The sequence below is a fragment of the Pithys albifrons genome, chromosome 5 (assembly GCF_047495875.1).
Source record: "Pithys albifrons albifrons isolate INPA30051 chromosome 5, PitAlb_v1, whole genome shotgun sequence".
In the NCBI taxonomy this organism is placed as follows: domain Eukaryota; kingdom Metazoa; phylum Chordata; class Aves; order Passeriformes; family Thamnophilidae; genus Pithys; species Pithys albifrons.
This window is the reverse complement of record NC_092462.1, coordinates 18,308,466-18,321,912: the sequence shown is the minus strand read 5'-3', so window position 1 is coordinate 18,321,912 and position 13,447 is coordinate 18,308,466. Positions and strand designations below refer to the sequence as shown.

At 41.0% G+C, this 13,447-nt stretch overlaps 1 protein-coding gene across 13 annotated transcripts in view; it reads right to left on the bottom strand.

Moving 5' to 3' along the window:
• ADGRL3 (adhesion G protein-coupled receptor L3) overlaps positions 1 to 13,447 on the bottom strand; it is a 513,478-nt gene that overhangs the window by 172,931 nt on the left and 327,100 nt on the right. For all 13 annotated transcript variants that reach the window (XM_071555824.1, XM_071555826.1, XM_071555815.1 and 10 more), the window contains one exon: positions 7,021 to 7,821. In XM_071555824.1, coding sequence (XP_071411925.1) covers positions 7,021 to 7,821 — 801 coding nt within the window. The remainder of the gene's footprint in view (positions 1 to 7,020; positions 7,822 to 13,447) is intronic.

The following is a 13,447-nucleotide window of genomic DNA, read 5'->3' as shown; positions in this document are numbered from 1 at the left end:
CATCCAGAATACAGCAGAACTGCAAGGAGCAGAATGTGTTTGCATCACACAGGGCCAGCCTTGAGGTGCACAAATATAATCTAAGGTGAGACTGTAATGCTTGGAGAAAAAGCCTGGCCATTTATAATCCTGCTTTGGGGTGGGAGGAGAGGAGCTGGAAGAGGCAACAGTTCAAAAATGGAACATTCTGGAGTCTTTTGCTGGGCTAAACCCCCAACCCCATGCAGAACCCCACTGCTTCACATAAGCCAGCTACATCTGCTGGCCAAGGGATAAATGATGCACTGACCACCGAAACCCATGTTTACAAACCCAGCGCTCATAGGCTGGGCTGTCTCTGGTACACAATGCAGTTCCTTTCTCCTGCAACAGGTGGCCTTCGACATTTGCTACATGTCACCCCTCACTGCCTGCAGCTGGCAAACAGCTGCAACTCGAAGTGCTAGCACATTCATGGCTGTTTGGTGCAAAGTATTTGCATTACTGATATGCCATGGTCAATGTCAGCATGACCTGGTGGTCTTGAACTTAATGAAACAACAATTAATTGCAACTCCAGGCTGATTCCTTACACCAAAGAGCTCTATGCAGAAGGGGAAAAGCCACTACCCTCCACTGGCAGTTAATGCTTTTTTCCCTATGCAGTCACCTCACTATCTGCATCCCATGCTTGCTGCCAGAAACAGTCGTCTCAGCTTTTCAGACACGTTCTTGGCAAGGTGCTTTCCTCCTCACAGTGTTTGAAAGGATTATGAAGTGCTGAAGTCTCTGGCCTCGGTTTGTTTTAAAGCTTAAAAGTTAAGTTTGGTTTCATCATTTTGTTTTTTCCTGCCCCTTCCCTACTTCAACCATCCTGGTTGCCCACCAGCCCAGTCCCCAAGCACTCCCATTGTGAACAGGACCCCAGCCCATGGATATTGGCTGTGACTTCAAGGCATGCAGGTCTTTGTTCTAATTTGGTTTCCAACGGTAACAACTGATTTCCCAAGAGGACATATCAGTTTAGCTCCTTGATGGATCAGGTCTGCTGTACTATTTTCTCAGACTGGCTCAAGCAAGTGCCTCATAGTAGGAGCAGGGAACTAGGAAAGAGGAGGGCTGCTCCAGCTCCCTTTGATAAGGTTATCTGCTGTTCCATGATCCTACTGAGAGGGATACAGTTTTATTTAGGAAAAGGGAGCAACCACATATTTACTCGTACTGCAGAGACACTGAAGATACTCCTGCTGTGCTAACCAAACAGTATTAATATTTATGAAGTGTTCTGCAAAAGAAGAATTTTGAAGCTGAGGAATCTCGCACTTTTCAAGTATTTTTTGTGAGAAGGTAGACAAAAGAGCTCAAATTTCAGCTTTCTGGACAAAAAGCAGAAATCCCTAGTTTCAGACAAGTCTCCACTGATATGATGCTTTTTTATCATTTTTTTACTCAAACACAGCTTTACAAAGAGTGCAAGTTTAAAACAGGATAAAAATAAAGAGACAGACCAGGCCTCAAACTGGGGTGCTAATGCAATTCTAGATCCCAGCAAACCCCAGGCAGATCAAATCTCCTCCTGTCCACTTGAACGTAAGGTACTGTCTGCTCAGCAAATGTAGACTGAGATGCCTGCTTTGTTATAAAAGATGTACTGCTTTTCCACCTCCAAACTTAGACAAGTTTTTCTGTCTCAGATAGCAAAAAGGGACTGAAATATTTATTGAATAAAGGGAACATGAATATGTAGGCAAATATTAGAGGATAAAAAGCCAGGGCCCAAGTCATGTTACATGTTTAGCAGAACGTCCTGAAAGCAAACACTGATCTCTCTGAAAACCTCCAGCAACACTGTGCAACCAGCAGCTGTCACTGTAAGCAATGAAGAGGAACAGGAGTGAGAGAGTCAGGGATGCTCCCAGATGGGAGGAAAGCAACTGGAAAATAAAAACAGAGGAGAAGCTGCAATTAAGGACTCAGCAGCTCCCTGAAAATGGTCCTTGTCCGCCAGGAGAAGCTGCTCATCAAAAAGGCTCAGTTGGCCTTTTAAAATGCAGCCCGGATTCAACTTCAGAGATTGTAAGCCTGGCTTATCACAACAGGATCCTGACGTGATGGCAATTCATATCCTGTGCACAAGGGGGATTTAAGATTCCACAGCCCTTTCCATGTGTTCCCGGGCAAGGATGTGGGGCGATAGCAGGAGCGGCGCAGGAAGCAGCTCTCAGATACCTGTAATTAGCACGTGACAGCTTTGAAACATTCAAGATCCTCTGCCCACTACCCACATTACTCAGCTGTCAAAAGGAAAGGCCTCAGATTTATGATGTGAAAATTACATTTTAACGAGGTGTCATGTGTGTTTAAAGTTCTTATTCATCACCATACTGCCACATCTTTTACCCAAGACACAAATGCACTTAATTAGCATATTATAAGGACAGAGGGTTCACCTTATCTGCATTGTAAAACTGCTTTAGGAAGAAAAAAAACACAAAACAGCCCAAACAGGCTGAATCAAATGGTTGAAATCACATGTCATGAAAGCATCCCACAATACTTGACAAAATGTGGAAGATGAAAGTTTGACATGCACCTTCTGAGGCTTTTAAGCTATCACAGATATAGATGAAATCTTTGTACCACATTTGGTTATCAGACTGGCAGTCCGCAATGTTAATATGCAATCTATGGAGACCACTTAAGCACAATGAGGCTGTATTAGAAGTCCTACATATCATACCACTGTCTTCCTTATGTATTGGACATATTTATTTATCAACTTTGTACTTCTATTAAACACCCCGTATGGTAATGCTTCGGCCTCCTGGACATAATTTAAAATATCTTCTCATAAATAGGACGTCTGTATTTCCCATGTCACTGGGAACAGCTTCCAGAACATTCAAGTCGCAGATATGCACAGAGAGGTCCTTAACATGGTTCAAGTTCTTCCCTGGGCTTCTTCACTGCTGGGCCATGGGACAGGCTCCAGCCCCCACCTAAGCACCTAAACTTTTGGTCAGCACATCCCAAGCTTCAGCAAGAGCTGCCAGCTCTAGAATGGGAAACCTCAATCATTTAAAAGACAAAGCTTCTGTTTTTCTCTGCTGCCCAGAAACTCCTACCTGGTGTCCAAGCAGGAGCCAGGGCAGCTCAGGAAGGTGCAGGGACACAAAACCCGTGAGATGTGCATTTGTATGCAGCATGGCACTGGGAAGCAGGATGGGAGCACTCTGCCTTTCTGGAGAGGAGAGTTGTTGATATTTTCTTGAATTTATTTGCTCAGAATGTATCACAAGTGGGTGATGATTAAAGCACGTAACTCTGGTGAATATTAAGACTGATTAGGTTGCAGAAAATTTTCATATTGTCAATACAGCTTCCTGTTTCCCTCTCTGCATATGTCTAGTAGGATACATAAAAAAATAAACCTGAACACTGTTTTTGGTTTAACTTCTGAAAGAATCCAGTGAGATGCCGAACTACTCTTACTAGCGCTCCAAATTAGCAAACTCAACAGCAGCTACAAAGAAATAACCTAAAAACTCAGGAGGACTTACTAAGAAACATCCTCCAAAAAGCTCATTTTAAGGCCAAAGAGCTCAAAGAAAATACATTTCAAAGGCTTTTGGTATCTTCAAGTTCACTTCTTGAGGGTAGACATTAATGATCTCTTTCTTGGGACTTGCACACACTGAGCAGTGTTTACTTTCAAAATCGCTTTCGGGATAAATGAAAAAACAACCCCAGACAAAAGGAAAAATGAGTGGGGTAAATCCTTAAAATGCAGCTTTTCCCATTTCTGACCAAAATGAACAATTGGGCTTAATTCCATCAAGAGCCTTGAATTGCTTCTAGATCAGTTAAACTCAACTTTTAACACTTCAAAATACTTTTGTCTTCCCTGGTAACTTCAACTGCTACAGAAGCTGAGCATGGAAACTCCAGGACTTGACACTCATTTACTTTGAGAAGTAAAATCCCCCATTTTTTAAAACAGTGGGTGAGAGATGCTCCACAACAGTGAAGATCTCAAATAAGCTCCAAAGTTACATGCATAGATCTTTAATTAAAAATCACAGAAAATGTTTACACTGTGAACATCAAGAATATGTGATCCCTGCATTTCCAATAATCTACACAACTCCTGCCTACTCCCATTTTCTCTGGACATGATGCAGAAAGACTGAAAAGAGAACAGGAGTCCCCAGAACCTGTTTTTTTTTACCTTAGATATCTCTGAAATGTAAGATACCAGTGATTTCAAATATGTTACTGACTATTTAAGTAGTTAAATACATCACTTTTCTTGTTATGATCAATTTTTGTTTTTAAGAGCTCTTCTAAAACTTCGGTCTTAATTGTTTTTTAACGGCCCATATGTTCAACCCATCAATTTTACAATCTTCCTTTTATTTTCTAATTAAGCAGATATTGTTTACATATTTTGTTACTCAAACTGTAACCCTGTGGAAAGTGGCTGCATTGAACATTGCTCTAATATGGAGAAACACTGGTGATTTTTGAAGAGAAGGGAAACACATATCCACAGACCAGCTTGCAAAAAACCAAGTATCTAAAATACCAAATAAAAATATACTGGGTCTTCACTGCTTTCTCAGTGTTGCATTGGCTTCTGGTGGAAGAGCTGGGCTTAAGCCAACCATTTATTTAGTTTTACGTATGAAGCAATGCAGCATGAAATTTGGTGCTCACCAGAAAATGAGTTGGACTGAACTTGGAAGACAAAGCAACATGCAGACCTGACTCCTCTCTGCAAAAACAACCCTACTGTTAAGCAAGTGTTTGCTCACCTGTTCAATTAAAAAAAAAATCAGTGCTTCTGTTTGACAGATTTATAAAATAATGTTCACACTAATCAAGCTATGTGGGTAATGGTGCAGTAAACTCCCTTTGCAAAGTTATTTTTCTTCACTTTTAAGTACCTTGGCCATTCAATTTGTCTCATCAAAAAATTCACCTGCTGTCAGAGTAGCCCTCTCAAAACTCTTCTAAACCCATAAAACAGTGAGGTAATGGCATCCTTTTGGATTTCTACCAAAAAGGAAATCCCAACAATTTTCAGAGAAGAGAAATGCATGTAAAATTCAGCCTTGTGTCCACATGATAAAGGGATCAAAAATTGCACAATGGGAATGTCAGAGAAGGTCACCAGATTACCTGACACCATATTAACCCTCTCATGTCCACCATCCAAAGCTAAAAACTGCTTCAGCTTTCTATCTGAGGCACTGCAGAATTTTAAATTCTCATCCAAAGCAGAGTGACACAAGGACAAATCAAACCCTTGCACCTCATGGACTTTCATTCCCCTGCAAGGTTTTCACTTGCTGTCTCATCTCACCAGCTTGGACTGCAAAAAAAATTCCTTTTTTATAGAAAAGTACAAAATCTAGGTTTTTCACTGATTATGGCTTTTTTTTTTAATTAAAGATGCTATTACTGACAATAGCCACCATATGAAAAAGCAGCAGCAGAGTCCATTACAATACCTGGAAATAATTCACTGAAAAGGAGATAAACTCTGTGAAATAAAAGGGATACAATTGATTTTCACTCCTTGGGGATAACCAATAGCTCACAAATTGCTCTGCTTCACTCCACCACTCAGAAAGTACATGTTCATCATTAGGTTGGGAGAATCAGAAATATTACTTCATTTTTTGCTCATATGAGATTTTGCAGAGGTCAACATCATGGAAAATATCTCTACTCCTCACTTAACAGTCAGTTGGTTTTTGTTCATCTGCCTCTTCAAGATTTTCTTCTCCCCTTCCTTACATTTTTGAATAAAAATGAGAATTTCATTGCCATTTTACTGCTTTTATTCCAACCCTTTCCAGATTTTCATACCCACAATTTCTTTCAGCATCTCTTGATCCATTTTTTTTATATGGGTAACAGACTGCACATAGTAAAAGAAAATTAAAAGCTCAGCAGCACAAACCTTTTGACTTCTCTTTGGCAATCTGAAGCCCTAAATCCACTTACCCACTTCGAAGTTTCTTAATTACAAAAAGAAGTGTTTTAGAAATAGCCATGTTATTAATCAAATACTTTATTGTCCAAATTATATTAATTATGCTTTTCTTCTCACTTTTTCAGCCTTTCAAAGTACACAGTCCACCTCAGGAACTACCTGAGCACTATGACTAAATCACCTACAGAAGCAACCATTTGAAAAGGACTGAGCAAATGCTGTTTGGAAATTCTTGCACTGTCATACAAGTTAGACCACAACCTAAGGCTAAGTCATGTTCCTAATAAAGTGCCAATTTTATACTTGCAAAATGATAAAGTAGTTGATAAAGTTAAGGAAATATAACTATGTAATTACCAACACAATTTCTAAAAGGAAAAAAAGTGAAAAAGCTGGGAAACCTCTGGGAGCCAGATGGTTTTCTGAGAGAAAGTACAGGAAGTCACAGTAAGTAATGAAATGCTTTAAAAAAACCCAGAGCAACTTTACAGAAAATAAACTAAGAATTCGTAGGATTTTAATGTTGATTCCCCTCCTGATTCTAGACACACACTTGTGGGTGCATGCTCACATATGCAATTAGTCTCAGCTTCTCTAAACAGACAGAACTCCCCCAGCTTAATAAAACAAAGTAATTTAAACTGGCAGGCAGTTTTTCTCCAGCTGTTTGCAGTGACAGCATCTTTTACACCTTTTTTTGGCCAAAATTCCTGTAGAAGGGAAAACAATTTGGTGATGTACGAAAGAAAATACGATTCAGGAGAAAAGACTGCTACCCCTGTAATGTGAATAGCAGCATGGGCATTTGGAAACTGTTTCAGGCGAGTTATGTGTAGCATACTCCTTTGTCCACTTCAACTAAGACAAAATAGACTATTCTGCGCATATAAATGTCATAATCATCATAGGTTCTATGGTGGGGCTTAATTTGCAGAAACTCAGGCAGATCAGTAAAACAGGAGTGTACTTCAATTTTACACCCTATTTGCAAGAAAACCAAAACCCTGATTCAGATTTTGGTTTGGTATTAAAACTCTTACCTGCTCTGCTGTCCAGCGGGCCAAAATCCAACGAGTATTTTACAACGTGATAGTTGTTCCATACATAAAGGAGGTTGTCCCGGGGATTATAATCCACAGCAGCAATGTACTGGTAAGAGTTTGGAAAGGGCACATCCACCATGCTATCCTTGCTTTGGTCAGTGTTATATATGTAATCTATTTTATTCCCTGTGGCTTCATTGTCGTCATCTTCATATACAGACTTCACTACATATAAAATCCCACAGATCATGAAGGCATTAGAAGCTGACCTCTTGTCATAGGCAGTATCCCACGTTCCTTCAATCCTTAATGTATAAGGGTTTAACTGGCTAATGACTATTTTGCCATTATTTTGTTCTGTTGCATAGATTACCCACAGCCCATTCTCATCCACAGCCAGGTCTATGTCAGACTTGCCTCCCCAGCGGTAGGGAGAGGTGTCGTGGTAGTTTGCATTAGCTATGATAGCCTCCCCACTTTTTATCCTTGTCCGCAAGTCAAACTTGACGATGTTCCTGGTTCGTTCCTTGTTGAAGAACAGAGCCCCGTCGTATACCACAAACCCGGTGCCATCCACCCGGTGCGGGAGTTTGTAGGTCGTGGTTGGCCTCCCGGCAATGAAGTCGTCCTTGGAGGAGTACTCCGTCAGTGTGTCTGTCCGGTACGGCGTCCAGGGCATGTAGTAGATCTTGTCAGAAGCCTGCAGAGGGTCCTTGCACCAGGCACCGGACTGGTGGTCAGACTCGAATAAGTGTTCGCTCTGGTACACTCCTTTCAGCAGTCCAGGGCAAAGAAAAACTGTTGTAGGGAAGAATTTAAAAGAAAAACAAAGTTAATGATGATTCAGGGGTGGTTGGCCCAAGCATCTCAAAAGCTTCTAGTCCTGGAGTAGAGGACACCTGAGATCAGAGGAAACCCAAGAACAATGCCTTGTAGCTGGAGACTAGCCTTCCTGCTTGCCATGTCTCTAGAACAAGATTTGCTCCATCAAACTGATTTCCTCCCCCCTGTTTTTTCTATCAACTGTGGCTCATTTTCTTATTGTTTTTTAAATCTGTTTTTACAGGTGTACTTACTTGGACCACTCGCCTTTGTAAACTCTGAAATGAATATGTGCCCCCAAAGGATTTCTGGGTTTGCATTTCCAGATTATATTCTGCAGTGAATCTGTACCTACTAGGTGAAGGGCTAAACTCCGAGGGAATTGATCCACATATTTATTTGAACAGCCCACAGAAGAGTGGCCTAGAAATGGAAATAAGAGAAAGAAATTCCCCTCCCTTACAGCCCAAGTGATATTAAATATTTAAAGGGTACCAATAGCAAAGCAGAGGCGAATCCCTTAGCAACTCAGAGGAGTGTTTAAAGCACAGAAAACTGGGGGGGGAACACCCATCTGTAGTATAACTAGAAATGAGACTTTCAAAGCTGCTACAGGACACATGAAACATGCAGTCCACACAATTAAAAACGAATGACATATGGATGCTGAAAGGAAAAGACAAGGAAGGAAGGAAGAAAGGAAAGAAGGAAGGAAAAGAATATAGTTTGCTGGAGAGGAACCCAAGGTCTAGATTTTAATCAGTTAAAAAATGTCCTGTTAAATATAGTAGTAATTCAAACTTAAAAACATATACCTTCTATTGTTACATGAGAGGAGCACAGAGGAGCAGTTTGACTAACTGAGATGCTTTGCTGCTCAGACTTCGAGGGGGCTGAGAGAGGGGCCAGGGCATGCCCAATGCCTGGGAGGAGGCTCAGCCGGTGCCCGGCTGACCTTGGCAGCACTGGAATGCCACCACCAAGAGGCCGGCCGGCTGAATGGGGAGGCAAAAGGAGGGATGCTGCAGAGCAAACTGGCTCCTTTGGCCCTCGTCATCCCCTTAGCATCCTCCTGTCTTGGAGGTGCGTGTGCAGCTTTGGGGGGAGAACATGTGTTGGTTATTCGTAATGCTGATCTCCACGAGTGTGAGTGGTAGAATAACCATGACGATAGGATGGGCAGCAGGGAGGCATGAAGAGGTATCCCACCACACACTTCTGGTGGCATGGGGCTGGCAAGATGGGATCCCACATTCACACTTCCTGCTTGGAACATAATTAATTACTTTCATAAATGCAGAAATTGGTAATGTTGTCTGGAGAGCAAGACAGGAGGAAAACCAGATTTAATAACCAGTATAAAATTGTACAGATCCACTGGAGTCTAAGTAACCACACAGAGTTGCTGAAAAAGGGGTGCCATTTCCAAGAGGATTTTATGCCATAATTAGATATACTTATGCACATACACACATATGCACACTTTCCAAATTTTTGGGGGCAGGAGAAAAGTGAGTTATCTAAGCCTTTGAATAGAAATTTTATGAAAAAAAAGTGGCAATGGTAAAAACCTTTCAGCAAAAATGAGTTGTCCAGTGAAGTTGAGCAGCAGAGATACTAAATAAACTTTAACAAAAAGGTAGTGAGAATTAATGACAAATTATTTCAACTAAAACGTTAAACTGTTAAATAACTTAGCCTATACATAAGTAATAAATATATATAATTTGAAAGGTATTTAATTACCTTTTTGTTCCACTTCTATTGTAGAGAGAGAGGTAAAGAGAGAAAGGAGAAAAGAGAATAGATTAATGGTACTGTATTGGCCAGGTATTTTTCTTTACCTCTTTTATATGAAAAGGAAGCTTCATTAATTTACTTTAGTATGTGAACATTTTATATATATATAAATATATATATCTTTTTATAAACCTTTCCTCTGATATACACTAGATAATATGCAGACAAGCTGAAGAAAATACAGATAAATTTTTACTTTAGAAAAATCTTTAAGATGAAAAAATAGCCCAACACTTGGGACATAGAGAGCCCCTCGAACTATCAGATACCTTGTCAGCAGCAACCTTGGACTAGTTTCATAGAGCAAAATGAAATACCCATAAACTGAAATATGACTGATACAGATTTATGTATAGAATAAAAATTCCAGGGAGAAACTTTATAGAATATATGTCTTCATATATTTTGCCCAAGTCCTGTAAAACAGAGATCCCTACTTAAAGAAGGAGAATATTTGCTTGTGACATGAAAAGAGAACTTAGGAGAGTCAAATGAAGCACGTCGGCAGGTATTCGTAGAGTCCTGTCCTATGTCCTTGGAGAAACAAACTTTAGTAAGACTTGGAAAAAAAACCCATTTGAAATACTGTAATATTTATATGATTTATAAGATCCCAAAGATTTACAGTGTTAACGAGTCAAAAATATCTAAGCACTATTTAAAAAGCCCAACCCCCGAACTTGTTGGATGTTTTAATGTGAATTATTCACCATGCCTCATAATGCTGCTGAAGAGGCTGTGTCCCTTTGGACAAAACCCCTTGCAGGCAGAATAAATAAATGCAGTGCACTTATTAATTGCTAAATGCTCAGTACTAGTTTCTTTACGAAACAACCTCCTGTGAGAAGCTTTTGGGAGTCCTTAACCAAAAGTTTCCTGTGGTGGTGACACAGGCCCCATCTCCTTTCAGCATGGTGGGGACCCAAAACTCCAGCCCTAGGGTTTGCTGGTTCCACGGGGCCTCTTCACTGAAGGTGTAGGAGAAGACAGGCCCCATAAAATATGAGAGGCAGAAGTGAGAACTTGCCAGCAAACCAGCATGATTTTGACAGCTAAGAGATCTCTGTTCAGAGAAACAAGGCAGGAATGCAAAAGTATGCACATGTGCTTTGCTTTTGCTTGCCTGGAGTTCACTCCAGCCCCTTCCAGACTGAGGCACTTGCCAAATGACCGTCCTCTGGTGCTGGGATTGTAAACCCCTTTGCGTTCAAAAGTCTCATTCATTTGGATGGGAAACTGCAGGCTCAATGAAAGAACAATTCCAGAGTAGAGCTGCAAATGCACTGGCTAGACATGTGGATCTACACTTCCCCATGCAGGGAGGCGTAACAGCTGCAGCCAAATGCAGCTCCCACAATGAGCATTTCCAAACTTCAACAGCCTTTTTTACCTGGGCTTTGGTTCAGGTTCTTCTCTACTTCGTAACAGGTTAAGGTTAACAGCAAATGTTTTCAACATGTGGCTGTCAGGGCTCTAGGGAGCAGAAACTTGCATTTGAGTGCAAGCACCTTGTTTTGCAAGGGAAAGAGCCAGCAAGATTAAAAGGCTCCAGACTTAGCAATTCAAGAAACCTGCATAGCAATTGTACTACCCTCCCCAGGCTCTAGCTGGTCACAGTTAAATCAGGTATTTTGAAAAACATTAAACGTCCCTGGCAAAAGCAAGGCAACATGACAGAACCTCAAATGTATGGCTTCATGCTGATTCTTCTGGCTGATGGTAGACAGTACCTCTGGCAGCATAGAAGGTAGTAATTTACATTTCCAAGTGAGTAAAAGCCTCTGTAATGCACTCAAACAACTGTGTAATATTGTAAAGCAGGAAGAGAGAAGCTTCTGGAGGAGATCATATATTTGTAACCAGCTGATCTGGACAATCTGAAGTGTTAATTACCCTTATGCTGAATAGCTCATATGTGTTATTAGTGGTCAGTGCCATATCCAGCTCTCTTTTAATTCCAAACACAGATGTGTTTTGGTGACTTTCTGCATGGTGTTTCCATTGCATGTATTACAAATACATATTTCACCTCTGCTGATTTAACATTTCATGCTTTTGAATTTCAATAATTACTCAACTTATATTGCGGTGCCATATTCTCCAAAGAGGTTGTGTGAGAAGCTTGGAGGATTTACCTCCCTGAACAACACTAAAAGGAAGGGTCTAATTAGAGTTTGATTATCCCTTCAGTTACACAACATGCAACTGAAAAACTGTCTTCATAAAGTACTAGTAGAATGTTTTAAATTTTGCCCAGTTAGACAATTTTACAACTCTGTAATGCCTGTACCAGTCCACAGAATTTAAGTACTGCTTATAGCATAGGGGGTACCTTACTGTCCTACATGGATCTACAAAAAAGCAGGCATACACACCTTTCACTCTTATAGTGAGGTCTTTCATTCCTGCTATCTCTGCATTGGAGGAGAACAGGGGTATTTCACCTCAAATTACTATGCAGGTTGCAGGCCAGTGCCATTGGCTTCAACAGTGCCAGAGGCTAGAAGGAAATCAAAGAAGCACTTGCCAGGTTTGAGGGGAGTTACAAACAAGACTTTCCACATACACTGATTTTCTCCTGTTTCTTTAGATGAAAGTAGAACTGAGGACAATGTGCGACCATGGGCCACCAGAGCCCATCCCCAAGCGATCAGACAAACTCCTGCCACCCATTCAGAGAAATTGCACAAAAACATTAATTGAATATTCTTAGTGCTCCTGGGTTGAGGCTCTGAAAACACACTCTGGCACAATTAAAACTTGAACAACATTAGCTGCTTATTTTCTTACCACCACATTGAATTGCACTGAAATATTTAAGGCACAAGCACACAGTGGCATAGCCATATAGCGAGCTGTCTCCCTGGCAGTGCTTCAAACCCACACAACAGCAGAACAGAACTCCTGGAAAAAAAATTATGTGAGTAGGGGGATGTTAAAAGGCAATTACAAAATTAAGCAAAAAGTTGTGCCTTGTACTTTGCTAACTGTTTGTTTTGTTTGTTTTTTTTCAGGGCAGATGTTTAATAGCAGAATAAGTGACATTTACTCCCTGTTCCTGTCCTTCACAGATCAGACTGACTTAATATACTTAGACTAATAATTAACAGACTCAGTATTAAACACATTGTTAATGTCAAAATAGGAGGACTAGAAACCCCAGGATTTTGGGGCTGACCTTAGTAGCACAAGAGGCAGCATTGAGGGTGCTTCATGCCAGGCATGGCTGAATGCTGCACCTCACACCCACCAACCAACTTGACCAGATGTGCAGGCAGGTGAAGTTGAAAAGCAGTCAATGCACTAGGAAACCAATTACGGAGAAACAAACATAGAAGGCACAGCACTGGCTTTGTGCCTGGCCCTGACACATGACCCATGGTGCAAAATGTTGACCATTGCACAGGTGACTCACCACTTGGCCCTGAACCCTGCACCTGAGCACTGCAGCTCTAACTATCAAAACAGGTCTCGAAGATGCTTTGTACCAGGGTTCACCATGTTAGGATGGTCTGGGATTTACAGCCTTTTCTTTCTTTCTCTAATCCCTAGACCACATGCTCCTTAGCCAGACTTGTACCATCAGCAAAGCATCCACAAATTCTTTCAACCTTTGACTTGAAGGCTTCCCTACAGCACCCACAGAAGGCTCTCCCAGTTTAAATGCTTCTCCCTAACACACAGTCCTATCTGTGGGTTTTAGATTGAACAGTAACATGTCTGAAAAGCTGCAAATCCAGCAAAACACCCCAAAGCATGCCCATGTGGAGCCTGCTCACATATGAAGGTGCTCCTTTTTTGA